At 38.2% G+C, this 27,960-nt stretch overlaps 3 protein-coding genes across 6 annotated transcripts; 2 read left to right on the forward strand and 1 right to left on the reverse strand.

Moving 5' to 3' along the window:
- Positions 1-124: 124 nt before the first annotated feature.
- LOC113664896 (tetratricopeptide repeat protein 29) lies at positions 125-6,288 on the reverse strand. Its single transcript, XM_027180518.2, has 10 exons — positions 6,176-6,288; positions 3,305-3,556; positions 2,945-3,168; positions 2,659-2,844; positions 2,306-2,448; positions 2,105-2,171; positions 1,831-1,916; positions 1,630-1,721; positions 1,319-1,442; positions 125-1,069 (listed from the first exon to the last, which is right to left on the reverse strand). The coding sequence occupies exons 2-10, from the start codon at positions 3,520-3,522 to the stop codon at positions 608-610; spliced, it is 1,602 nt and encodes a 533-aa protein (XP_027036319.2). The 5' UTR covers positions 3,523-3,556; positions 6,176-6,288; the 3' UTR covers positions 125-607.
- Positions 6,289-6,413: 125 nt separating this feature from the next.
- LOC113664879 (sterol regulatory element-binding protein 1) lies at positions 6,414-16,274 on the forward strand. Of its 2 annotated transcripts, none has more exons than XM_027180500.2 (13): positions 6,414-6,588; positions 8,052-9,043; positions 9,560-9,865; positions 10,034-10,148; positions 10,461-10,790; positions 11,235-11,503; positions 12,018-12,288; positions 12,479-12,645; positions 12,834-12,996; positions 13,536-13,866; positions 14,350-14,734; positions 14,933-15,071; positions 15,163-16,274. In XM_027180500.2, the coding sequence occupies exons 1-13, from the start codon at positions 6,471-6,473 to the stop codon at positions 15,384-15,386; spliced, it is 3,810 nt and encodes a 1,269-aa protein (XP_027036301.2). In that variant the 5' UTR covers positions 6,414-6,470; the 3' UTR covers positions 15,387-16,274. The 2 variants fall into 2 exon arrangements, with proteins under 2 accessions (XP_027036301.2, XP_027036308.2); XM_027180507.2 differs by lacking the exon at positions 6,414-6,588 and adding an exon at positions 7,233-7,382.
- A 1,659-nt stretch (positions 16,275-17,933) lies between these two features.
- On the forward strand, positions 17,934-27,886 carry LOC113664639 (MAM domain-containing glycosylphosphatidylinositol anchor protein 2). 3 transcript variants are annotated; one of them, XM_027180287.2, is made up of 6 exons: positions 17,934-18,190; positions 23,230-23,309; positions 24,923-25,228; positions 25,435-25,728; positions 26,002-26,322; positions 26,985-27,886. In XM_027180287.2, exons 2-6 carry the CDS (start codon positions 23,258-23,260, stop codon positions 27,344-27,346), a joined length of 1,335 nt encoding a protein of 444 aa, XP_027036088.2. In that variant the 5' UTR covers positions 17,934-18,190; positions 23,230-23,257; the 3' UTR covers positions 27,347-27,886. The 3 variants fall into 3 exon arrangements, with proteins under 3 accessions (XP_027036088.2, XP_027036081.2, XP_027036070.2); XM_027180280.2 differs by lacking the exon at positions 17,934-18,190 and adding an exon at positions 21,779-22,003; XM_027180269.2 differs by lacking the exon at positions 17,934-18,190 and adding an exon at positions 22,845-23,110.
- Positions 27,887-27,960: the final 74 nt, after the last annotated feature.

The raw sequence follows: 27,960 nt of genomic DNA on the forward strand, positions 1-27,960 counted from the left end.
GTAAAAAGTAGACTAGGTCACAGAAATACAGACTGAGGGAATATTGACTGGTTTGGCACGCCATAATTTTTTATTACTGCAAGAAGTTTTTATGATTTGATACTGGAAGTAAAAGCACAACTTCTACCACCACACACAAAAGGAAGATTTAATTTACATTTTTACAATGATACTCATATGTACAATGTAGAAATAGTCAATTGTGTAGTGCATGCCAAGCACATTATGTAAAATGTAAACTTTCAGTATCTTAATACCTAAAAAAAAAAAAAAAAGGCACCGGTAACAAACCCTTCAATTTAACAGAGGAATGATGAATTGTGACAAGAAATAAATAAAGCAGCCTGCCATTCTCATAACACTCTGTTTAAAGATTAGATGGTCCAGCAAATTAGTCACATCAAAAGGGAATCTTTGTTCAGTTGTAAGAAAATAGGATCACTTTGCCAAAGGTTACTGACTGGAGTACACTGACCCATTCTTCAGCAAAATCTGGTGTGACTCCCAGTGGACCCTTGTTCTGCTCACACTCAGTTTGAATGAATTATATCTCACAAGTCATGTATACATTTATCTTTTTTTGTTTCAATGTTCTTTTGCAAATACTTTACTCTGTTGGTTGACTTTCAAGATGGTCATCTTTCCCATTCTCTCCTTCACTTGTCACCCCTGAATCTGATCCACCATTCATTTGCACATCCTTGGTTTCTCCTTCGGCAGTAGGGTCAGTAGTTCTAGTTTCCTTGTCACCCTCCCCCTCAACTGAGTCCTCACTTTCTCCTGTACCCACAACACTGCTTGGCTGACTTCCTTCATTCTCTTCACCCTCTTCATCACCAAGAGTTGCTTCTTCTGAGAAAGTGTCCCATCTTGAGCTCTTAAAGTCAAGCAGTCTTTGTATATTACTCTTGCTAACCTGATCCATACATTGAGAGTAGCCTGCAAGAAGAGTGTGTGCCAAAGCAACTCCATATTCCACTCTTGTTGTTTCAGTGGTTTCAACTGCAGCCAGATCCTGAGCTATCTCAAAGCCTCTCCTGTACATGCGCACAGCATCTTCATACTTTCCCTGAATAAAGGAAATAAAGAGAGCTTTTGTCAGAAATCAAGATGCTATATCTGTGGCCGCTGAATATTGGCTGGTTTCCTTCCAAACACACCTCACAAATAGCAATAGATGGATAAGGCTAGCTAGCAGCTCAGATCATGTATAAGGCTCAAAAAACTATTTGCACAACTTTGGAACAGCTAAAGAAAATAAAGGATATTGAATGAATAATAAAGTTCAAATGTGCCATGCACAGGTCTCTTGTCTTACCAGGGAGTTATAAATAGAACCAAGACTTGTACAAGCTCTCTGTTGTTCTGGTAATTGCTGAGATCGATCAGCCAACTCAACAAACATCTCAAGATACTTCATAGCACTTTCCACATCTCCTTGCCTGTGAAAGGAATCGATTATACCCTTGCTTACACACACCCAAAAACTTAACTTAAACAAATAAAAAATTCAGGTTGAAACTTTTTTAAGAGATGGTTTATTTAATAGCAAACATTTGCCACATTGTATATCTGCTACCTTGCTAGTACATGTTTTGGAAAATTATTAGACAAAATAAAAGAACTTACAACTCATAAGCTCTTGCTAAGGCCTGACAAGCTCTCCCCATTCCAACATCATCTGTGTTCTGCTGGCATTTCTCCAAGTACCCATTATGATACTAAAAAATATATCAAGCATGATAATTAGCTATCTGTAAACTGAGTTGCCAGTTACACCATTACACCAAGACAAATTTTCTTACTGATGAAACCTCTCTTATTTCTTACCAGAATGGCTGTTTCAGCATCTCCAATCTCCTCATAAGCACATCCCAAGCGATAGCCAGCCAAACCTTCTTGTTGACTATCACCACCTATCACAAAGCCAGAATCATAGAAGTTTGTTTGTTTGATTTTACAGATGGAAATGGAAATTGCAAGATCATTTATCTGGCGTGCCTAAAAAATATATTATTATGGGCATTAAAATATATCAGTCAAGAGGAAGGGAGACAGACAGGCAAACAGCAAAAGAGAATGCTCCTGGAATTTTCAGACTTACTTTCTTTTGCCATTCCATATGCTTTCAGGAGATATTCTATTGACTTCATCAAGTCAACCTCTTTAACCTATGAAAATTGAAAGAAAAATCACAGATTGAAAATAAATAGAACACGTTACATAGTAGATTTATATTCACTTCTGGTTTAATCTCAGAGATCCAAGTCAAATTTTCCAGCCTAAGATATTGTTTGCACTATACCTCATCTGCCATGGTTGTATACACTCTCCTAAGGTGTCCACAAGAGAGTGAATGTAGATTTTCTCCATCATCTGTCTGCCACAGTCGCCCTTTAGTCAAGTTGTAAAATGATTCTAAATACTCTGCTGCTTTGAACAAGTCCCCTGTAAATAAAAAATCATGAATAAGTTACCACTAACAGCATTATTGTACACACTCTAGTTTGTCTGTTTGCAAAACTTAATATATTTTTATAATTTTAATATATTTTTTGAAATAACATATTTCATAAGCTTTAAGACAGGGAAACCATAAAAAGAATTGATCTAAACATCAGATGTTGTTGGACCCTGTCTTTTGATCAACAATTTTACCTCTTTTCTCAGAGGCCAATCCCATGTTGCAGTTAGCCTCTGATTCCTTCCTTCTTCCATCTCCTCTAATCTTCAGACTTGTCTTCAAACAAGAGCCATAAAAGTGATCTGAAAGCCAAAAGTCACCAGCCTCTTCAAAGAATCTTGCCAGGGCCAATAAGCTGTGATAAACTTGGTCCATCTTGCCTAAAAATTAAAGGGAGAAAAACAAGCAATAGTTAATTTCATATCTTCATGATATCTATACCAATGGTGGATATCAGCACATCACATATTTGTAACTCACCCCTTCTCTTTGCTGCCTCTGCTGTTGTTAGATGATATTTCAGTTGGTCGAGTTTCTCTGGTTGATCTTCTAACAAAGGTTGATCGGACAGACCAGAGTCTGCTCCTAAACTTTTTATATCTTGTTTCTGTTTCTCCATCAAATTAAACAGCTCTTGAAATGACTGATGGAAACCTTCTTTCAACATGTCAAGGCAAAGATTGTGCTCATAGGTATTCCGATACCTGCCACAACAAAGATTTATGATTAGTACAGTCGACAGAAGCACATATCAGTCTCTCAGCGAGTTACTACACTTGTGCTCTAAATCAATACAAATATTTCTCATGACTGGTAACTCCCTCACATGTATTTACATACCTCGAAGTGTCAATCTTTTCATAACTAGCTGTTTTCTTCAGATCAGAAGGAGGACTCCTTACAAAGGAGCCTTCTGGTCTTTGTATTCCTCTGCTACTTCGTAATGGACTTCCTAAAGAGGAACCTTTGGCTGGTGGAGATGGGACATGTCGAATGACCTGCTGAGTGACCTGGCCACCAACTTTGATAGGAGGAAGCGCAGTAGCCAGTGAGGTCATCTTGAGTTCTGAAGAGGTCTTCTAAACGTTAATACTATAAAATGAAAAGGCCTGCTTTACTCCACTTAAAACACAGAGACATATGCTGACATATGTGTTTTGATGCTTGGACTTACAGCTAGGACCAGGAAAATAAGGCTACAAAGAGGTATTTAACCATTCACACCCTAACATCAGTATGCATATTCTCCATACTGTTCTCTACACTTTTTTTAACTAGCTGTCAAGGAGAACTTGTTTAACAATCAAGAGCATCTTTAGTTGGAGTTAGGAATTGGATGCAAGTCACTCTTAGGGCCTATTTACACGGTACGACTTTGTCGCATGCGACAAGCTTACGACAGGCTTACGACACGAATTGTTTCGTGTAAATCAAACCTACAACTCGCTTACAACTCTTAAGTCATGTCGTAGGCCTGTCGTAAGCTTGTCGCATGCGACAAAGTCGTGCCGTGTAAATAGGCCTTTAGGGGTATAGGGGTTTAGGAAAACCTCGACAGTGGTGATGTATTGAAGCAGGTAATATAGTGTTAACAACTGGGTTGAAAACGTAAATTAGCCACCGTAAAGAGTAAAAAAGCTGAAGTTTCGAGCGTTAGCCCTTCGTCAGAGCGATTAGAGGAATTGTGGGTTGTGTGTGGATTTATATGTAGAAGGTGGTGGAGCTATGCCATTGGTGGGAATATTGTGACGAGAAAACAGGAATAAATTAGTTGAATGAAAAGCGCTCGTTGATTCCGTGGGGATTAAGGGTGCCGATTTGAAATATAAATTTTTGTTCTAGTGTTTTACGGCTTTCCGAACTGCCTAGATGTAAGGAAAGGCCGCAAACTGCCATATGCTGTTTAGAATGATAAGGAAGATTAAAGTGTCTAGCGACTGGCTTGGATGCGTCCTTGTCATTTATTTCCACATCGCGAAGGTGTTCTCGGAATCGGTCACCCAGTCGTCTTCCTGTCTCGCCGATGTATAACTTATTGCAATAAGTGCAAGTTATGCAGTAAATAACATTGGCGGAGGTACACGTAAAGTGATCAATGATCTTAATGGATCTTTTGGGTCCCGATATTTTCTCTACGTTATGAATGAAAGGACAAGTTTTGCATCGTGAGCGAGCGCATTTAAAAGTTCCAGATTGGTCATTGGTATGAAATGAACTCCTGACTAAAAAGTTGCCTATGTTTTTGTCACGTTTGAATGAAATAAGTGGGGGTTGCGAAAAGATAGTGCCAGTCTCTGAATCGTTTTGGAGTAATTTAAAATTTTTAAGAATGATAGATTTAACTGCGTGGTTGTGAGGGTGAAATGTAAGAGTATCGCATTCCATTTACTCTTACATTTCACCCTCACAACCACGCAGTTAAATCTATCATTCTTAAAAATTTTAAATTACTCCAAAACGATTCAGAGACTGGCACTATCTTTTCGCAACCCCCACTTATTTCATTCAAACGTGACAAAAACATAGGCAACTTTTTAGTCAGGAGTTCATTTCATACCAATGACCAATCTGGAACTTTTAAATGCGCTCGCTCACGATGCAAAACTTGTCCTTTCATTCATAACGTAGAGAAAATATCGGGACCCAAAAGATCCATTAAGATCATTGATCACTTTACGTGTACCTCCGCCAATGTTATTTACTGCATAACTTGCACTTATTGCAATAAGTTATACATCGGCGAGACAGGAAGACGACTGGGTGACCGATTCCGAGAACACCTTCGCGATGTGGAAATAAATGACAAGGACGCATCCAAGCCAGTCGCTAGACACTTTAATCTTCCTTATCATTCTAAACAGCATATGGCAGTTTGCGGCCTTTCCTTACATCTAGGCAGTTCGGAAAGCCGTAAAACACTAGAACAAAAATTTATATTTCAAATCGGCACCCTTAATCCCCACGGAATCAACGAGCGCTTTTCATTCAACTAATTTATTCCTGTTTTCTCGTCACAATATTCCCACCAATGGCATAGCTCCACCACCTTCTACATATAAATCCACACACAACCCACAATTCCTCTAATCGCTCTGACGAAGGGCTAACGCTCGAAACTTCAGCTTTTTTACTCTTTACGGTGGCTAATTTACGTTTTCAACCCAGTTGTTAACACTATATTACCTGCTTTACTCTCCCACCGACGCAGCACCACAGTTTCTTTAGAAACTTACCCCTTTATTCATTTGTGATGTATTGAACACAAATATGAATAAATATTTAGCATTGGTCAGGTACCAAATACAATTATCACTAAACTGATCATCAAGTACGCAAGAGAACTAATGTAATGTAAAATTTTAAAGCATAGAGTAGCTCTCTTTTTGCTTAGAGGACCAATTTAGGTCGAGATGATTTTGAACTTAAATGGCAAGTGAAACCTCACAATAACTTTGAATTTGTGGTCGAGTGTACCGATTTAATTACATTCACCCATTCTATTTCATAGTTTGAAACATGAATAAAACACAGTGGTTCAAGAGCCTCTACACAAGAGACTTCGAAAGTAACTTTCGTCGACGGCCTTAGGTAGTGAGGTGTCAAGACTGACAAATGCCTAAGACTTTAAACACCCGCACAAAATAGTCAACAATCTGTCCCCAAACACTTGCCTTCTGGTGGATCAAATAAAAGAAAAACACTAAAATGTACCTGTTTCCACCGCAAATCGATCACTTCATCAAAGATAACACTTCTCCCGTCCAAACGAAAGTACCATTCCCAATTTTCGCCATGTTTTCTGATCACGAAGCACCATTAGCTGTGACGTCATTACCATGGCAACCCTTCAAAACAGTCCCACGACACTCCACGAAACGACTCCCAAAGATCGCAAGTATATGTGGGATACTATCCGAAAAAAAATATGACGCAAAATCGTTCGAAGATCACCCGATCTAGCTGCGCTGTGATTGGTAGAAAAAAATAGCTTGGTGATGAAGCCAAAATGGCGGACCCTCCGGACGATGGATGGCAGTCACTTTTGAGTGAAACGATACCTGAGTTAGGAACGAATTTTAACGATGATAGAGCCATGAATGATCCTATAATAGGCGATTTTGACGGTAAGTTTATTCATCTTTTCATATCTTTACCTAGTGTCCGTATTACTCGCTAAATTCCTGTCCAAGATCACCGTAACTTGGTCGTCGTTTTTGCATTAAGTTACAAGGATGTTTCGTTCATATTAGAGAAAAGGTGGTAAATTACCATAATTAAGTTCGCCAGATGATTCAAAATGAATGAAAAGATCTTGCAAAAGTTTTGTTTTTCACTTGTGATGTTTAGTGTCGTCAAAGTTGAGTGCGAATGTACACACGCGTAGCAGATATAAATGTGACTCTAAGCGGATTGTTAATTTATGTTCTGTTTCACTTCCTTAAGCGTAAGGCAGCCCATGCGCTTGATTAAAATTATGCTTATAGTCACTCGTGTATTGTATTTTCCTAAAGCCTCAACAACCAACTTTCTTTTCTGACACCGATAAATAAGCTTTGGGCATGCACTCTCGTGACAAGATTAGCATGTTACAAAGTTTATTTTCAATTTTGCATATGTGCATGTGACATTTGTTGTTGATTAAGTGAACCACGGACCGTGCATGCGTTGGTTATGTCTCGTGATTGGCCTGTTGCATAAAAAGGTTTGATCAGGGCATGTCAGGGGTGGATACTTGTGTGCTGTTAAATAACTGAGCTTAACAAGGTCGTATTTCTTTTCACGTCTGAAGCGAAATCGTCCACATAGGGTGTATTTACCTTCAGATTGTAAATAAATTTACAAGGAGTAAAATTCATCAAAATACTGGCTAAATGTAGTTTTGTTTCGCCAAACTTGGTCCATGAAATATTAAACGATTGTAAGTTTTGCCTAATTCATGGAAGCAAAGCTACTTCCATTGTGGTTTACAAACAGTGCTTATCGCTGCAAGTGTCAGTTAGTAGTTTAGGTTTGTGGTTGATCTTTAATGTATGGAACTCATTAGCCAAGCTGTCTAGTATGCAGTCTGTAAAACAGCATGTAGTCTGTGAATTGTTCTCTTTTACTGAAACCTCTTTTAGAAGGCAAATGTAGATCACACAGTTAGACAAATGAGACAATTTGTGCAAGGTCATGTAGATCAACTTCATATTACGTATGGGTGACATGTTAAGTGAAGAGGTTTGTAGACCTGCATTAATTAAAGAGGTTCTTATCTTAGTTCTGCACTCTCTCTTAACATGTTGACTTGTTTATGTCTGATATTCCAAATAAAACTTTTTTGTGTTTGATAGATAAATAGGTGTTCAGCCTCCTATATGAGTAAGCTTTTTTGCACATTCTCTCTTTCTGTATCTTATGAGTTATTGATCCCATTATACAGTATATTTAATTACCGTGAAACCCTAGATAATTCAACAGGATTTGGAGAATCAGTTAGGAAAAAATGATAAGTGTCTATAACACGGATGTGCAATTGTAGGGTAACTGGTTAATTTTTTATTTTTTTATATCGTTTTATTTATGACATCTTCATCTTTGTATTTAGAGGGATTTTTGGATTTCCTTTGTGGAGCACCATCTGATGGTGATCAGGAACAAAACAGTACAGCACTTTCACCTGGGGTGAACCTTAAGACTGACCCTTCACAGCTTATTCTCTCACCTCCAATCACACCTCCAGAGTCAATGGATACAGATGATGATTCTTCATCCTCACTGAACTTTGCAGACTATCTCTCCAAACTTACAACACAACAACAAGACCAATCCCCATTTCCTATGTTTCAACCCAAGGTAAAGGTGAAACAGGAGCCAGGAGTTTGTGATCCTGGTCAGCATGGCACTCCTACACAGAATCAGAACACCACCACCCAGTACCTGCTTAATTTACTTCAAGGACAGAATTCCAAACCAGCTCCCCCTGCTATGCACACCAAGAGCTTAGAACAGCTTCTTCAGGAGCCTTCAATCCTTGCACCAACCTCACAGTCTTGTGCTGTTACAGTCCAACAGCCAACAGTTGTTACACAACAGGTACCACAGATGTCTCAGACAACCCCTCAACTCCTGCAGCTGCTGCTTCAACAACAGCAACAGCAGCAGCAGCAGCAACAACATCAACAACAACAGCAGCAGCAGCAACAACAACAGCAGCAGCAGCAACAACAGCAACAGCAACAACAGCAGCAACAACAGCAGCAACAACAACAGCAGCAGCAGCAACTGCCGCAATTACAACCCAAGCTTCAGCTGCCAACTGTCCAGCCACAGTGTTCAACAAGCCAGCCTTCATCAAGTCAGAACACTCTGCTACAACAGCTTTTGCAGCAACTGGGTGTGTTACCCAAACAGAGCACAACTGTAGTGCCACAGCAGCAAGTGGTAGTTCCTGAAGAACAGTTATCTCCTCAACAACAGGTTCCCTCTCCAGCCTCTATCTCTTCACTGTCATCAGCACCAGGATCCCCTGTCCATCCAACTTCTCCAGTGTTGCCTGTTCATTCAAATTCACAAGTCACAAGTCCACAAACTCAGCAGGTGAGTGATTCTTTTAATGAAGTGTAGTCTGGTTGAAATCTCTCCCTGACTTTCGGGGGGATTTATCACTTGTTTCACCATGATTGTGGCTAGATGTGTGTGAATTTTTTTAGCTGGCCCAAATTAAAGAAAAGTAACATAATGGGCCCATGATAGCATTCACAATTGCACCAATAGCAGCTAAACATCATGCTTCTTCTTGTGATACATTACAATTCAAACACATCGTCTGTTGGAAACATGCAATTTACTAGTGAAAACATTGAAGTCTATTATGTAGAGTGATAGTGATTTTGTGTCTCAAGACAAACAATTGAACCATCATTTACATGTATCTAGAAACCATGATCATACTCACAAGTACACCTTTCATATGAAATTTCAGTTATTATAGAAATTCCCTAAAAAGACTGAATTTCCCTCGTAAAGATAATTGTGCTCAAATTTTTTCTTGAACTCTTTTAATGTAAGAATAGTGCTGTGTGTTTAAATTGTTTGTAACTCTGTATCTTCCAGAATCTTGTTCAACCACAGATCTTAAAGCCAGATTCTGCTTCCACTGTCATTGGAACTATTGAACTTAGCCAATCACAGATTCAGCCCACACTGTCCCAAGGTCCTAATGGGGTCCTAACAGCTACCATTCCCATTGTCTTGGATCCAAACAAGATTCCAATTAGTCGCCTGACAAATGGTAAGGGCCAAGGAGGAGTCAAAACAGAAAAGCGATCAGCTCACAATTTGATTGAGAAGCGATACCGCACAAGTATCAATGACAAGATTGTGGAGTTGAAAGACCTTGTGTGTGGGCCAGATGCAAAGGTGAGGCTATCGTTTTGAAGCAATCATTGTTTCTCGTTATTATCTAAAACTATAAAAATAAAAGTTTTACAATTTTTTGTAGAAGCATTGCAGTTTGCTGAAAGAAAGAAAACAGGAACTTTGCTAAGGGTGTGTGTGATTTTAATGTTGTTGCCACTTTTTTTTAAGATGAACAAGGCTGGTGTGTTGCGGAAGGCCATAGAGGTAATAATGAAGCTCCAAAATGAAAATGCACGCCTCAAACAAGAAAACATGAGTTTGAAAATGGCACAGCAAAAAAGAGGTAAAGACTATTGATACTGTTTTTGTAAGACAAGCAGTAAAATGCACATATTACACAAAGTACTGTCTACATGTATTTCAGAAGGCTAGTTAATGTGTTCTGGGGACTGTAACAGGCACATGTCACAAGGTACTTCCTTGGTTTGAAGTACTCTTGTTGGTATGCTTGATAATATGCAGGCTGGTTCATTAACATTCTGTAGTTTAAAACAAACTTTTGAGCACTTTTGTATTGTTTGTGCTTACTTAGGGTAAAATACTGCTTTATATTGATCTTGAAAAAAATGGATTAATTCCCTTCAATCCTACTCAGAAACCATCACAGAGCTTGTTCGAAAGCAAAAGGAACATCAGGTAAAGAAAGAGGTAATGGAAGACTGCACTATAATGGAGGCTGAAGCTGTAAAGAGTGAAGAATCCAACAAGATAGAAGAAGTTGCCAAAGCTAGTAGTGTTATAACAAGCCCTCTTACACCTCCTACACCAGATCCACAGAGCAAAGACAAGACTCACATCAAAGTAGAAGCCCTGCCTGTCAATAGCTGTGGAATGATGGATCGCACCCGCGTGGCATTGTTTGCTTTCATGTTTACCTTTTTGTTTATCAACCCTTTGAGTTACATTGTGCCTCAGCTTGATAAAGGTGAAGTCAATAGCCTTGGTGTCTTTTTGACTGCTGTTATCTACTTGAATTTCACATTGTCACTTCTTTTGAAAGACAGTCATTAAGAATAGTACCCAGAACAGCCTAAATTTCATGTTTTTATGAAAGTTTCAACATCACTTGTTCATTGTTGCATAAGTTCACGAGTCTTTTTTCATTGATGTAATTCCCATAAGTAAAACAAACTAGTAAATTCACTACTGAAATTTTTCTCTAGTATAAACAAAATAAGTTGCAAAAGAAGTAACTTTGAGCACAGAAATGCTGTAATCACAAAACGTTTTTGAAATGTTTGGTTGTGACTTTTGAACTACCTATACTATTCTAACTTTGAGGTTTTATTATTCACATGTGGAAATTTATGGTGGTAACAAAAGTGTTTTTGCTCAAACTGTCTTTGTAAAGTGCACTTTGTTCAAACAGGTATGCTTTTCTCTAACCCTGTGGAAAGTGAAAGACCCCGTGCTGCCGGAAGGACATTGCATTCTTATGGGGATAATGTCACCATACAGCAGGAAAATGGGCTTTGGAATACTGCCCTGATTGCCCTTAACTGGTCTCTGCATGCTTTTGTAGCCTTGGCAGTGTTGGTGCGTATCTTTGTGTTTGGGGAGCCTGTGACGAGACCACACTCTGATAATGCAGTCCTATTCTGGAGACACAGAAATCAAGCTGATGAAGACTTAATTAAGGTAAGGTTAAAAGGAGCACAATGGAGAGGTGAATACCAAGCTTAACTTTGTCAAGGTCAGGTTGTGACTACCTAAATTTTCAATATCCTTGCCAGAAATTAAGGCAAAGTTGCCTGACAATCAGTTTTGGAGGTTCATACAACTTCTCAAAGCTTAATACTTAGGCAACTGAGTTCAAATAGCCAATTTTGCTGGAGAGAAAGCAACAGGACTTCAATATTATGATATTTAATGCAAATGTTTATCTCAGTGTGAACCACTTCCATTAACACAAAGTAATTTTTTTTCCTGCTCTCCATTGTGAGGCAGCTTGGAGCACTGTCAAAGAAAGCCTAGACATGAATATCACAGCCTTTAGATGAGTCTTGTTATGTTGAAATTAAATTGCTTTGTCTTTGTTGTTTACAGTTGTGGCTGAAAGTATGTCACATGACCACAGTTGTATTAAATTCGAAGTGTAATGGCCTTTGAGACTTTGTATGCATTAATTAAGAGTTGTCAATTTCTTTTTCAGGGTGATACTATCTCAGCAGCACGTCACCTAGAAATTTGCCTCAGGGCACTAAAACGTCCCCTTCCTGTTTCAAAGCTTGACGTGGCTTGTGGCCTTGTTTGGCAGTTGATGCGTCATGTTCTTCAGAGGCTATGGATTGGAACTTGGCTTGCATCTGCTGCTGGAGGAATAAATTTATGGGGACGAAGTACTGATACAAAGGATTATGCTAAAATATCAGCCAAAGATGCAGCTTTAGTCTACCATAAGTTGCATCAATTGAGCCTTACAGGTAATGTTCTTTGAAGGTCCTACATACTGCTCAAGTGTTTGTAAGCTTTACCTTTTATTCTTCAGCTAAATTTTAGGAGAAAATACTATTCTAATTATTCATGCTAGATCAAACTTTCTGTATGTTGTGAGAGAGTATCATTGGAAAGGTGCAACTTTCTCATAGTACAAGTGTATGTATATTTTTGTAGGTCATGTCTCTGTGAATGGCTGGCGTTCTTCCTTTCTTGGCTTGGCAGCTGTGAACCTTGCAGAGTCTGCAGACAAACTGATGAGCATTGACATCTTAGCAGAAATCTATGTATCAGCTGCAATACAGATAAGGACTTCATTCCCGGATGGACTTCACTTTATTGCTGTGAGTTGAATATTCAAATAGAGTACAGTATGCTCTCTCAGCGACTAGACTTTTTCAGTTTTGACATATTCCAGTTTCATCAGTCTGTGTATTATTTCATTTTGTCTGTCCTAAGTCTGCAGACTTTTCATATGTTGTCAGACATAGGTATTAGAATGGTTACACATGACACCATATGTTTTGTTCAGAGGTACTTCCTTGGCCGGGCACAAACATCTTACGCATCTCGTGGAACAACAGTTCCAGCTTCACTGCAGTGGCTCTTCCGTCCAAAGGGACACCGCTTCTTTGTCAGCAGTCGGTGGACTTGCCAGGGAGGTGATAGCATGTGGGCCAGTATCAGTGAAAAAAGTGAGTGTAATTTTGTGAAAAAAGAACCTTTCCACTCCTTTTGTTTGCTGCATGGAATAGGGCAGGTGAAGCACAAGGGGTATCCATAAATTCTGCAGCAGTGAGCAAATAACAGTCCTTTTGATCCTTCATGGATAGGGCAGTAGTTCAGTGTAGATTACCATCTTTCAGATCCCCACCCTTCCTCTCCCATAGTATTGTTGTCAGATGGAATCTCCTGAAAGTTGGCTGCCACCCTTATTTGTACTCCTGAATGGAGAAAGGCGTTTTGTTATTCAAGTTTCTTACCTAGTGAGTTTGGCCATGGTTATAACTTTCACTTCTGGATTAGCATAAGGCTTGCACATCAGGTCTGGAGAAATAGTAACAAATGGAAACAAATTTCAAAGTATCATTGCAAAAATTTTGTTTTAAAGATGGTCGGAATTTGGTGGAACATGTTACTTTTATTTTGCCTTATTTTTACATATGTATGAAGATAAATTATGTGTGGGAAGTTACTACTAGACTGAAATTATTTGATGCAATTTACCATTTAGCCAACCCAGTGGCTCATGTGAGTCAAGCATTCCGGGAGTACCTCCTCCGCTATGCTCTCTCATCTATTGTATTACCAAGTGCAACAGATGAAGATACCACTGGTGATAAGAGTGTGCGAGATGCCCTCAGGTATCTTCACATGCTGAACGAGTGTGCATCAACTAGTGAGAAGCCTGTCAACATGTCTTCAGCTGTTGGTGATGATGAGGTTGCCAAATGGTGGGTAGCAGTGGGAATGGTGGCAGTTCATTGGCTGCAAGGAGAAGACGAGACTGCTGAGAGGTTTTACAGTACAATTGAGAGTGTTCCCAAGAGCTTGTGGAATGCAGAGTAAGTTATATGTGTTATGGTGTGCTAGTGGACTGGACTTGCAAGCTACATAGACATTGTCAGTTTTGTAAACAAATATCTGAGCCACATTTTTTATCCTGATCTTTAACGATATGGTCACCCTTATCACAAGGGTATTTTGTTGAGGCAAACCACAAGGATTTTTCTCTGGTTTTCTTTGGTTCAGTTGAGGGAATGGTATAATATTGACCATTACAAATGAAAATTAAAAAGTATTTTAAACAAATGTCCAGGGAATTCTGCCCCTTAATTTCTCGATGGTTAGAGTGGTTTCATAATCATTCTCTTCTTTATTTTGACAGTGTTATGTTGAAAAAGAAATGGCTGACATAAGGTTAAATAAAAAAAAAAAAAACAGATATGCTTGTGATGCTCTTTTGTCCCTTCCAGTCATTCTTCCTTGAGAACATCTGTAAAATTGTTTACAATTTTTGCTGACCATGACAATTTGTTCTGCTTTAGAGATCCTGTGGCAAACTCAAGAGACCCATTAGCAAAAGCTATCCTTAGAGCGTACCTAGCTAAGAAACAGATATTGAGTGGGGACACGCAACCCAGCTCACTTGAAGATTGTGCACAGCTGTGCAAGAAGTCGGGTCTTCATCTACAAGAGAGCATCAACCTGACATCGTCTCTGTACCAGTCCACCAGCAGCCGCCTACACCAGCTCGCACAGCTTTTGTGCTGTGATTGGCTGCTGGGTACTCGAAAGGATCTCTGGGAATTTTCACAGAAGCCTCACTTTACTGCGACTGTCCCAACTGATCCGGTTGAGTTGCGTTCGTTTCAGAATGATTTGGAGAGTTTGCAGAAACTTACCCACAACCTTCCAGCTGCTCTGCCAAGGGTAAACTTTCCTTTTTTTTTTGTTGTGCCATGATGTGGACAACTCCCATTTCCCTTGCCTCAGACATAAAGAAGGAAAAACTCTAATTTTCTCTGTGCGGGCCTTCTTCCCTTACATTTAAATGAAGACAATAAGCAAGATTCCCCCTGCAAATTCTGTGTGAGCTGGAGGCTAATGTTGTGCCATTTTTTCCCTCAGCTCTATTTATACGAAGCTGTGGCTCGTCTAATGGCAGGCGCCAACCCCACTGAGACTCACCATCTGTTACAGAGGAGCACGTTGAGGCAGCGAGTGGTCACCTCTCGTCACCACAAAGGACAGCAGCCTGAAGACGAAGGTGATCTTTTGGTTATTTTTCTTGAATGTGTCAACCATTAGTTAGCAGGTGATTGACTGACTGATTGGTTGGTTTTTTTCACTGTTTTCAGGAGACGAGGAAGAGACAACATGTGTAACAGGTGAGCGGGAGAAGGCTGCAGCCCTTATGATGGCCTGCCGACACCTCCCTCTGCCTTTCCTATCCGGTCCGTGTCAACGTAAGAAGATGCTGGTTGAGGCTGCCACTTCCCTGGAGAAAATCGGAGACAAGCGAACACTGCAGGAATGTCAGCAACTTCTGCTTCAGCTGAACTCGGTTTCAGCCGTCGAATGACAGCAGATTTTAAATTGACATCGTTCCTGTTACGTATATTTCGCTATGTATGCTTCAAAATCTTTCGTAGGCCCCAGCATTCTTTCGAATATTTCCCTACCATTCATAGCGCTGACCGCAAATTCTAGTGTGGAATTCTTAGGACTACAGGAGAGTTAAGGCGTAATTGCATCGCTTGTCTTCCCGTCTTTTGGTTACTGAGGAAACGAGAGCCACAAAATTCGTGTAACAGAGGCGAAGCGACAGCATGTAGCTGTCTCCGGCACCCCACATCATGTCATAGCAGATCATATGTGTGCTTAATTTGCGTCACAATAATAACAGCTTTGCCATAAGTAACTGAGAATTAATGGTGAAAGTAAACGCAAAACCAAGATAGCTAAGCGTCGAAAAACTCTTTAAAGTAAAGGAAATAATAGAGAAGAGAGATGGTCTATTTAAAATAAGTATGTATGTGCATTAAATATTTTATTTTATACCTAAGGAAAGACTTACGTCACATATTTGTTATCGTTTTTTTAGTGAAACATTTAACATAATTTGAAAAGAATCATGAACCAGTACTTACGTCTGAAGGTGATTTTACTCCAGTTATTTACCCCCAAGCCAGTTGTTGGATGCTTAAGATAAGTGACACCAATGATTGTGATTGAAATCAGTTGAGATAGTAGTTTTAAAAAAAACTGTGTTGTTGCAGGAACATTATTGGAACATTGAATACTTTGGAAAAAGGAAAAAACCTGTAAGATAACACGGTATGGTAACTGTAGACACGTACGTGTTAGTTTCTCAATATACGTGTGAAATTAATGTATGTCTTATCTGAATGATAAATAGCGTTTTTCAATTTAGTGTAACCTAAATAAAATTATTGATGTACTGTTTCAAGAATGACCCCTTCTGTGGTCTAATGTTCAGAAATGTGTCCTAATTATTTTTGGGGCGCAACAAAAGTGCATTTATTCACTTGCGTTTGTAGCCGCATAAAATACTTAGCAGTCGAATTCTCATATTCTGATTTAACAGTTTTGTAATTGTGGGTTAGGATTTGATGAATTGCCCTCCTAAAAATATATTATGTAGTAAGCTCTGCTTCCAATCGTTCCACAATTTATGCCGAACTTTTACGACAAAGGACAGTCACTCTTTCCTTGCTAGATCTGTCACGGGATATTCCGTCGAAATCGTTCAAAGAAAAAATAACATTCTAGCCCCACATGAACGTAACCTTGGTATCAAAACTGTTTGGCTACACCATCAGTTTCTGCCCACTCAGCTTGAGATAATATATTCGTTGTAAGCCAGATTCGTTACTCCTGGAGCTAATACGGAGAGGGATTAACTCCGGCTGCTTGGCCAGGTGTCATTAAAAACTCTCGAAGGCCAACCCAAGCATTTCTATGAGCTGTTAAAATGGAACCACGGTGGAAGACGAAAACTACAATTCAATCAATTCGAGCTAAGAAAAAAAAGATGACTGGTTAATCTCCGTGTAAAATCTAAGAGCTCTAAATATTTAAAGTAATTTAACAATATTTGATCTGTGTAACTTTGTTTCTACACTGTTTGTCAGCGGGTAACGAAATTAGACCTTTCTAGGCATAGAAGGGTTTAAAAAAATTATGATTCGTACGTGACCATGGTGCTGGGGTTTTTTTTTTGGTGATTTCATCTTTCATCTAATAACAACAATTAACAAAAAATCTTCCTCTGTCGATTTACTAAATTGTCTTTATTTCTAAGGTAATCCGTCCTGTTGATTAGACTAAATTGGTGATTCCTTTGGAACTACAGATGTCTTTAAAATTGAAAGAACGTCAAATCTTTTTCTCATGTCCGGATAATACAGCCTAAAGGAAATACGATTCAAGGAAAATTCAGCCAAACATTCGTCAATGTGCGAACGTGATCAGTAGCAGACTAATTCCGAAATTGCATGAGAACTTTTTTAATTAAAAAAGAACTCGGACAACGTCAACAATAACCTGTTTACCAATAGAGTACAGGAAATACTATAAATTTTTAAGTAAAATGTCACCAACAGCTAATTTCGAAAGTGAAGTCGGTTTTCAACATCATGAAATGATTAGTTAACATAAATACAAATCTGGGACTTACCGATGTTAACAGCAGAATTGTTTTTATTATCTGTCAGTCGAAGCATACAGATAGAACTTTATCCTTTCGATTGCTGTTCATTGTATTCCTCGCAAACCAACAATGAAAAATGCCAAAGGTATTGTGGGTTCATGTCTAACTGGGAGACCAAAATCACCTTTGTGCTAATTAAATAAATAGAAGCATGTTCTTAAACAAACATGCTTTTCTCCAGCGTGAAATGCTCTGTCGCGGTTTGTGCTTAAATTTTTCTGCCAAAGAAGGAAATAATTTTAAAGATAAGCATGAAAGTTTTTGAAAATGAACCGATGATAGCTAACATCGATTTGAAAACCATTTTTCACTGTTATCGATTTCAAATCGAACAATCAAAGCCTAATCAAAAACTCTCACAAACTCAATAATACCCGGAAAACTACATTTCCAATGTTTTCAGTAGTATATTTCTTTTCTGGAGATATTTGCCTTTTTCATGATTTGATAAGATATGGAAAGAAAAGAAATATTTACCCGCTTGTTCTTCTCCTAGTTCATTTAAATTTCAAATTTACATCAAAATTAATTATTATAAGTGGCTGACTTATCTCGAAGATTTCACTTCGTTTGTTCACTGCAAGGAGATCAGTTGATCCTGACTAGGGAGATATATTTGAAAGTGGTTTGGCTATCCCAATATTTTCCAAGAGGTATGGAATTGTTTAGGGTTAACTTTTACACCATGTTTTGAAAGTGCTGCACATTTTAAATATTTAGAAAAGGCTTCTTTAGTCTGATACAGCTCCTTTTTTTCGCACTGAAAGCAATTCGCGATCGAAGCTGAACTCGATGGTTCCGCTTAGATAACTTACATTATAACAATAACATTGCTGTAAATAGTTCAAGAAAGAAGGTAAATTTTTAGCTTATTTGTCGATCACAAATAGATGCTCTTAGTTAATCTCACTCGCGTAGGAAAATGTTCATATTTTTTCTTTGATTCACTTGAGACAAAAATAAGAGCACGGTTTTCTTTATTCGTAAACCGCGCTTGAAATTTAGCATCCTTTTCAATCTATTGAAACCAACAAATACGACACTTTTGACATTGCAGGTCAGAGCAGCACGAAGGTAACTAACAGAGTATCGAAGCGCGAAATCTAACGTCTGCTTGACAAAATGAATCACATAATTGCACCATGTTTTAACGCATAGTTCTTTGAAACTAAAGGGAATAATCTTGCTAACTAGGAAGGGATTCCTTAAAACTGGACGCAAAATTTCAGCTTCTTGTTCTTACGAACCCATTGCTATTAAGATCCATACATTTCATAAACCAAATCGTTACCTTGAAATGTGATACTGAGGTCGGTCGACACGCATATAGTCAGCCTGACGAAAACTCGACAAGTTTGAATGTACTTTTGTGTTTTGTTTTTTCCATGACCATACTTTTCTTTACGATAGCAACGTTAATATTCGAATAAGTTTTCATATAGTTGAGAGTGAGGAGAGATAAAGGATGATTTCGAAGGTACTATTTCGTCAAAGTTTTGTTGGAAATAAAAGTGTAAAGAGGAAGGATTTTAATTTCTGGATGCCGAATCGTGTTAGTTTTTATCTCTTCCTGGCAGTGGTGAGTTCATAGATGCTTTAGGGAACCATGACAAAATTCTTTTGGGTTCAATATGCGTTTTAAAACATAAAAGTATCGGGAAAAAAGGTAGCTTCGATCGCAAATCCCTTTTAAAGACGTACTCCTGGAACTATTCACCCCTGACATGATTTCAATTGACGCGATCACGATAAAAGAATTTGATTATTGTTCATTTTAAAAAGATACTGAGTGAAGAAAGCAAAAGGAAAAAGGAAATCAGGAACCAGAAAATTCTGGAACTTTAAACTATAAATTTAACGGGGCGAAGAATCTAAAATGTGAACTCAAAGTGCCTGACCACGGTGCCATTGAGAGACATCTCAAAAAACCTTGAGGACGATGAGATCATGTTTTTCTGTAAAAACGTAATGACTGAATTTCCTCTCACTGATGAAGTTGAAGTTGACAAGATTATCATATAATTTTATGCGAACGTGTTGTCGTGATGGTATTTTGTAATTACACAAATTAGACCAATACGAGTAAGGAAATCTAAATAAAGGTTTCGCTGCATTCCGCAGGAAGGGATTTTTCGACGACTCTGTCGCTGTCTATCTTTCTTTCTAAAAAGGTCTTGTCGTGGGGAGATTAGCGAAACCTTGAGCAGCTGATTACATGGAAATGGAATTTAAGGCCAAAGTCATGGATAACTACATGACCGATGTTTGATCAACGATCAGATTAAGCTCAGACAAGATTATTGCTCACAAATCATATATCAAAACAAGAGCGGGGTGTATACTTTTGTTTACAGAATGTCGGGATGTACAATTTTTCTGTGTACAAGCGTTGTAGCTGAAGCTATCATGGACTAAAAGATACTTTTTTAATAAAGAGTAAATTCGTTGCTCAAGGCTCATTGAAGTATAACGAAGACGCCACTTCTTTCCTTTAAAAACTCTACCGCTGAGTAATCGGTTGAGTCCTTGATCTGCTGGATGAAATCTCGCTTTCGACTGGAGGTTTATTAAATTACAATATTGGAATTAATTTTACCGGAGCCGAGCTTCAGGGAATGATATTCCAGGCTCAGCTTTACAATCTGTATAGCAAGGATATATCGTGTGCATAAATGATAAACCGTGTGATCGGAAGTCGGAAAGGTCAACAAAGGAAGTCTTGAAGAATTTTGAGAGCTTCAGTTGAAGCCTCGCTCCATGATTTGTTGGTTTTGAATTAAACAAAACACTGGCAGCTGTCTTCGCTATTGTGTTCTAGCTTACCAGCTTTTTCGGCTGAGCTTTGAAACTTTAGAAACTTCCCCCCTTGTATTCGCGCTTCGAACAGCCAAGGTCAGTGTAGACTATTTCAGACTACTTTAGGGTTTGAGTGATAAATTTAAGTGTACATTACTGCTCAGTTCAATTCTGCACTTAAGGAACATCAAAACAAGCCGTACAGAAAACTTTTACCGAAGCCTTCCCAAATTGCAAACAAACCGATTGCAAACTTGTCATGTGCAAGCATTTGCCTTAAGCTTCATTCAATCTGTGAGACCTGATCCTTACTGAATATTAGCGATTATGGAGCCCCACATATTTGGATTATTTCGTCGCCCTTTGTCCAGAAACCAAGGCTATGACGATAAGCGTTTTATTTTGCGTCAATCTTGCTGTTTTTTTCTGCGTAGGAGGTCTTAGGTCAGCGCACATAGTTCAGATGCTTATTTGTGGGGGTGAACTGTGGCCATGGACATTTCCTGTTACACTAACCGGAAATTGCTATAAAAGTTAGCACGTGCTAATAATTATGTTGTTTCAAACCGCAAATGGACGTGAAAAGTCGATCAACTTCGTTCACTTTCTCGTGATTTCCAGTCTTCGGGTGACGTGCGACTTTTGGACGCAGACCTGCTTTGCCACCAGCGTCTGCGTCCCATCCCGTCTCCGGCCGGAGTGGGTGCGCGCTTTAAAAATCTTACCTTATTTTCCTTTGGAATTGATATGAGACTCTTTTTCATTACAAAAAATATTTCGTAAGATGATCAGATAAAAAAAAAACCACAATATATATAAAATATGGGAACAAATTGTTTTTAATCTTACCAAAACTTAGATAACTGCTAAAGAATTTGATAAAATTACATTCTAGTTGGTTTACTGCAGCTGTTCTGCGTGCTCAAATTTTTTAAATCCAATGAAAAATGAACTTTATACAAACGAGTAATTAGCCGAAGGAATTCAGAACTATCTGTCCCACCAATAATGCAAATTATCTGTTTTTTAACGTAAATATCAAATCTATTATCGATTTCATATCGTCTTACTTCTGTTGTCTGTACACGTAGAGAGGTTGTAAATATGTTGTGTAAGTTTGGAAAAGCCCCAGAGTCACTTTCCTTAACAAGCTGTGATCCAATTAGAGTGAAGTAAACTTTATGGTGTGCCATTTCCGTTGCGATTCCGCTGTTCCCTGTGGGAGCGAGAACTTCATTTAACGTCAGTTTTAAAGGTCTCTGATGGCGGGGATGTAGCACATTAATTCAATCATCACATAAAATAAATTTGAAATTTTTTTTGATAGTCATGGCACATATCTTCCTCAAAATTTCAGAGCTAAATTTATGAGAGTATTTGAGGTTTATAATCGGCTTTGTAACCTAACTCCTGAGTCTCATCCAAATAATGTTCTATCTTTCGAGGTGGGTGAAAAAAAAAAAGGCGCGGCTCTATGATAATTCCCTCATTGGTGAAATATTGCCATGATGACATTTCCTGTCGTATTTGTTGGCAAGCCATTATAAAAAAGATTCACATTTCAACCTGACGGCAGAAAATCACCAGAAACCTTGAACGCAGAACACGCGGATTGAAGCTAATTAGAGCTCCCAATAACTATCTTTCTTAGGAAAAGTAGCAGTTTTGATGTAAGTCACAATTTTATATAATTCTTAAATCAAGCGCGTTTTCAGTTTTTGATATCGTTCTCTATGTGTGCATTATCAAGCTTCTAATACGCTTGTGGCGTATTTAAATTTGGGATATCGGCACGTTTTCATTCCCGTTAACAAACTATTTCGCTATGTCTCTGAGCAAATTCGTCTGCTGATGTCACTTTTAGTGCGAGAGAACTGCCCAAGAGTAATACCTAGAGGAAGGCTCCGTCAGTGGAGAAGAGAGATTTCAGAGGTCACATAGATCACTCGGGTCTCAATGCTGCTTAAATAATACAATCCAGCAGTCGATATTAAACATTACGGGTAATGGAAATGGCATTGCGATGTAAGTAGTGCTAATAATTCCTTTTACCCGCTCGATTTTACTTTTCGTGCAAAATCACGTCAGTAATTTATTTATTTTACTCCTGTTTTCCAATCCATAGAACGTTGCACTTCCCGCCAGGTTTTTCCGAAAGCGAAGGAAACAAATAATTCAATTTCTATTGTAAAGCATGCGGTAGTCAAGCGTTGAATTTATTCCATTCATCGTCTAATTTTACAAGAAAACTATTTGAAACTTTCGCTTCTCGTTTGCTGCGAGCAGGGTCATTCGTAGTAACAGTTCTTTACTGTCTCAGCATCACGGAAAAGCGCTCGATCGCCGCTCTAAAGCATGCTTGTCGTCTTTTTGTTTCATGATGTTAAGAGATAAGGTGTCAAAAGACCATTACATGGATTTCACGTATAACAAATATTCTTGTTATTGTTTCTGTGATTGCTTACCTGATCTGGTATTGTTCTTCACCCCTTTAGAATTACATTGCATGCTGGGAATTATTTGCTTGAAGTGTTTATGAGTTGCGTGAAGTGTATTGAAAAGGCGGTTAAATTTGAATATTGCCCGGGAGTCTTTTCAAATAGGCGTTGTTTATCTATCACCTATGACACACCAAATTAGAATGAGTCGGCGAAGCCTGAAGCACTTGAAAGGACCGCGTGAATTCCTTAAAAAAAACGGCACGATCTTAGTGTTGTCACATTTGTCGAACGTAATATGGCGGTGCAAGATCGATTTTCATTTCAAGAGGCCAAAGGGTAACTGAATAAGAAAGTTTAGGAGTGTTGCCTAGCATGTTGTTATTGTTTTACTTTGTTTGAACAGCTTGTTTGCTTTCAACTGCTCTTGAAACTCATAGTTGGGGACTTTTTTGCAGGCTCACATCAAGACCCAACGAAGGAAAAATGAAGTTAGCAATGCCATTTCTTCATGCTATCGTGCTGCTAGTGTTAGCTGGTAAGATTAACAAGCTAACATTTTACATAGTTAAGCATAACTCAGACACTAGATCAGTAGACTGAAAATTTGATATTGAAAGAAAATATATTTTTATGGGACGAAAATGAGCATAGATATTGCAATTAGGCTTAAATTTGACTTAAGTTTTATTATGTTAGTTTTTCTGACGAGGCAGTTTGGCTAGTACTGTGACATGATATGTTTTCCTATTTTATAGATGAATTTTTTGCTCTATTCAAGCGGGTTTTGTGCATCTGTGAAGGGTTTTACTTTACCATTGAAAATTTAAACATAATGTCTTTGATGAATGGGGGAGTGGGTTGTGAGTGAAGGATGGGCAAACTTTGTATTTGAATGTATGCGTTCATTTTCTCATGAGCTTGACAATATTTATCACAATATTGACTGACTGGTGATAATAAGTATTGCCTCATTCGCATTCGTTGATGTTGCTGTTGGAATGGGCTAATTTTTAATGGTACTAGGACCAAGTGGAGTCTGATTTCTAATAGTAATAAGACCGAGTGGAGTCCAATTATGAGTGATTAAAAGATCAGACAACCGCAAAGCCAGAGTCCAATTTGATTATCACGAGTACAATTACTGACAGAATTGAACAACAAGAAGTCCTGTTACCAATTTGTCATATCCATTTCAATTTCTGGAAAAACAAATACACCTAGAACAAATATCTTCATATATCTTTGGATAAGTGGTTGTTGCTATGGTTATTTTGATTATTTCTGTGATTATGGGATTGGCTGAGTGGACTTAGTATGATTGGCTCCTTCAACTTTCCAGCACAGGTGTCTGATTGCAGCTAACTGTCTGACTACACTGTCCAATTACAACTGTACAGATTGATCAGTGAAGAAATGAAGCTCCGAATACACCAATAATATTTGACAAATTAGTTATGGTTATGATTAGGTTTATAATCATACAAGTGATTAGTAAAATTAGACAAGTACAAAATGGGAGTTCAATTTGTTAATTTTAGGTATGAATACAAACAGAATTTGACAACACAAAGTCCTCTTACCAATTAATCAAAAGTATCACAAAATTTGAAAACTACAAAACTAGACATCAGTTTTATGTTTTCATGAAAAAAAAAACCAGTTAACGTGGCAAAATGTGAGACAAGTGTGCACACATGACATGTTCTGTTACTTACACTGTTATGACATGTTAACTGTCCCTTTAACCATCCTATTACACTGTCCAATTACAAGCATGACACGGACATTGTCCTATCAGTGCTCAAATCAGGTTGGTGATAACCGATCACATTCAAGAAATTTGTTTTAGCTTTGATTAATCACCAAAATGTCCACCTCTAAATCTGAATCTGGCATCCCCTTTGAAAATGTCAGGTTAGTTTCTTGCTTAAACCCTCATTTTGTTTTACTTTGAAGAACCCATTACCTTGGAATTAAGTTTCCTTTATGAAGTGGGTGGGTGACTGTAGTCTGTAAAAAATGTTGAAATTTCAAGGCATCTAACAATTTATTCCCAGCCTTCATAATTTTATTAAATAAGATTAATAAAATTTAGCTAGTTTTGTTACATAACAGTGTCTTTCATGTGCCTTTTTCCTCCTCTCAAAGGTGGCATTCAGTGTTCTCCAGTAAAAGGGAATTTTTCTTTTCTCATCAATCAAGACTTGGAAGTGAGAAGAGTATACACAGCCATTGAAAGTGCTGCTGTGTTCAACTGCACAACAAATGACTTAACTGCTAACGTCACATTGAATCGAACTGACAGCCAACTTAGACAAGAAAAAATAACCAGAAATGGTGCAGTCTTCACTATTCGTCGCATCACAAGACATGATGCAGGTCACTACTTATGTGTTGCTAAGAGGAAGAATGGACAAGTTATCACCAGAAAGATCTTATTATATATCGATTCCAGTAAGTTTGTGCTTTTCTTTTCTAAGAATCACAAAGGATTTTTGTGATGTTCCATGGCTATTTAAAGAACAATATGAAATAGCTGTTGCTTTGTACTTCAGACTTTGAAATGTATGCAAGTTATAGTTGGTAATACAGAAAAAATGTAATCAGTTATTTCGCTTTGATTTCTAAATGTCAATTTCTCTCTCTCTCTCTTTTATAAGGAACTCCTAGTGTTACTGTTGACCCTCATAAGAATAGTAGAGTTTTACATGGTTCCCCTCTTAAATATGTCTGTGAGGGTAATATGGGAACGCTGACTTGGTTCAAAGATGGTGTGGAACTTCCAACAGACAGTTTGCCAGGTGTCAGTGTCTTCTCCTCACATGGTCCTAATGGAATTTTGGAAAAGGATCTGGTCATCGCACAGGCTGACTTTGCACATAGTGGCAGATACAGATGTCTGTTAACTTTAAAAGGATTCACATCTTTTCAATATGTAGAAGTCAGTGTCAAAGGTAACTAAAAGTCGTAGTTGCCTAACTGTTTAAGGCTTAATAGATAAGAAATTTTTTTGTGCACATTTTCAATGTAACTTATTTCTCAGCTCTTTTATTGCAATCATTAGCAGAGTATCTCAGTTCTTTTAAAAGAGTCCAATAATTGGAATCTAATTTTCAACTGGGTATTTGTTACAATGTACTCAACTCTATTTGCATAACTGAATGTGATGAAAATGTTTGCTGACCTTGTAACTTCTTAAAAGTTTGGGATGACCTTTTTTCTTCCAGCTCCAGAACCTGCTAGTATCACATCTGTAACACCCCATAGCATATTTGTCAATGACACAGACAGTGGTCCAGATGTGGAACTTGACTGTCGAGTCAGTGGTTTCCCTCCACCAAAGATAACATGGACAAAAGATGGCAAAGAAATAAAGAAGTGTTATAAAAGCCACCCATGTGAAAAGATTCAGCGATATATTTTAACATCCCACAATGGTTTGATTATTCGGAAGAAGAATATCAGTCTTGATGATCAAGGAGTATATCGCTGTGAAGCAGAGAATGCTTTTGGAAGGGCTCTCAAAGAGATTGTTGTTGATCTTCCAAGTAAGTCGTTTGTTTGGTACTTGTTCTGACTGCTTTTAAGAAAAAAGTGAGGGAAGGTTTGGAAGTTTGGGATTTGTGTTACTGAAATATTTTAATCTGAGAGGCTCGTCGAGTTGAAGACAGGTTTAGTAGATAGAAAATTTACACCTTGGAGTGTGTCATGCTGTCATGAAGAGTCATAGCATTGAATGCAATGATTGTCTTTTTTTGAATGGAACTAGAATGGTGAAACAAGAGAAGAATTTTAAATGTTTATCCTACTTTGACTTATGCTCTTTTACGGAGTGGCGATCACAAGTTTATATTCCCTTTACATTGGCAGAACTAGGCCAGGCGCAGGGTTCGGTCCCTCGAAACTGAAGAAACCAACGTCGGAAAAAAGAGATTTTCAGCGCCCTCGCCCTCTACTGTTGTTCACAGATCCCCAATCCGCCCCAGCCTAGTAGTTCCTTTACATCTTAAAATCAGTATGCAAGTTTGCCTTACTATTCTCTGTGCATTCCTAATAGCACTTCCTAGAAAATTTGTCTTCCAATCAGAAGTGATCATTTCCTTTTTTCTCATGTAACGCCATCACCAAGTGGTGATATTGTAAGGAGACACTAGATGCGGGTCGCTCTTACGGGCTAAAGGATTAAAGTGAACTTTGATTTCATTTACAGGTCCTCCTGTATTAGAAAAGCTAAAGGGAAGAGAGAAAATTGTGAAATGGTATGCAGGGCAGAAAAAGTCAATTGTCTTTTCATGTCATGCTACAAGAGGTGCCCCACGGCTACGTTTTAAGTGGTTTATAGCATTTGGTTCGACTAAAGTGTTTGTCTCGTCTAAAAATAAATTTTATAAGGGGTGTTTTACTCAAAGAGACGGGGCTAAAAGCAGCATCTTAGAAACACCTGGGAAACTAGCATCTTCATGTTTCGCCTGGCGCCTTCAAGTGAAGTGCTCCGTGGAAAATGATTATGGAAAAGATGAGGTGGTTTATACACTTTTGGAGATCTCCTCTCCCTCTAATGCGCGAGACTAATAGTCCCAGTGACTTGTCTTATTGGTATGTCCCGGCCTGACCATAGCACACAGGTGGCTATGCGTGCGCTAAAGTGAGGTTTTTTTTGCTCACTGGGTATTGAAACGAACAACTAGATGTACAGTGGTTTATGGTTATCTATGCCTGTTGTGGCATATTTTTATTGACTTAATGTTTACAAGCATTCTTACTGTTAGTTTTAAGTATTGTTCTTTTAAAGTGATAAGTGAAAATGATTGATTTTAAACTCCAACCTCGTTTGTTTGTCTAAAGTACGTACTTCTAAGTCTATCAAAGTATGTAGGACTTGATGATAATAATGGTTTTTAAGTAATTCGACCTCACATTGGGGGTTTTATTGTAAAGCAGTATATGCTAGTAGTTTTATTCTCTTTATTCCCTCATTTATTTGTATTTACTACTTGTTTGTTGTCGAGCTTACAAATCACATTTTAATCGATAATGTTTACCTGTGCATGAAATTAGATTTGTGGAGATTGTAACGTTAATGATATATCTGAATAAAAACTATTTACTCAATTATAGTAGTTCGTAAAATTACTCGATGAAGTCTATAGAAGTCTATGCAAGTGCTGGGGTAAACTAACTCCTCA

Source organism: Pocillopora damicornis, chromosome 13 (assembly GCF_964200805.1).
Source record: "Pocillopora damicornis chromosome 13, jaPocDami1.2, whole genome shotgun sequence".
Lineage (NCBI taxonomy): Eukaryota > Metazoa > Cnidaria > Anthozoa > Scleractinia > Pocilloporidae > Pocillopora > Pocillopora damicornis.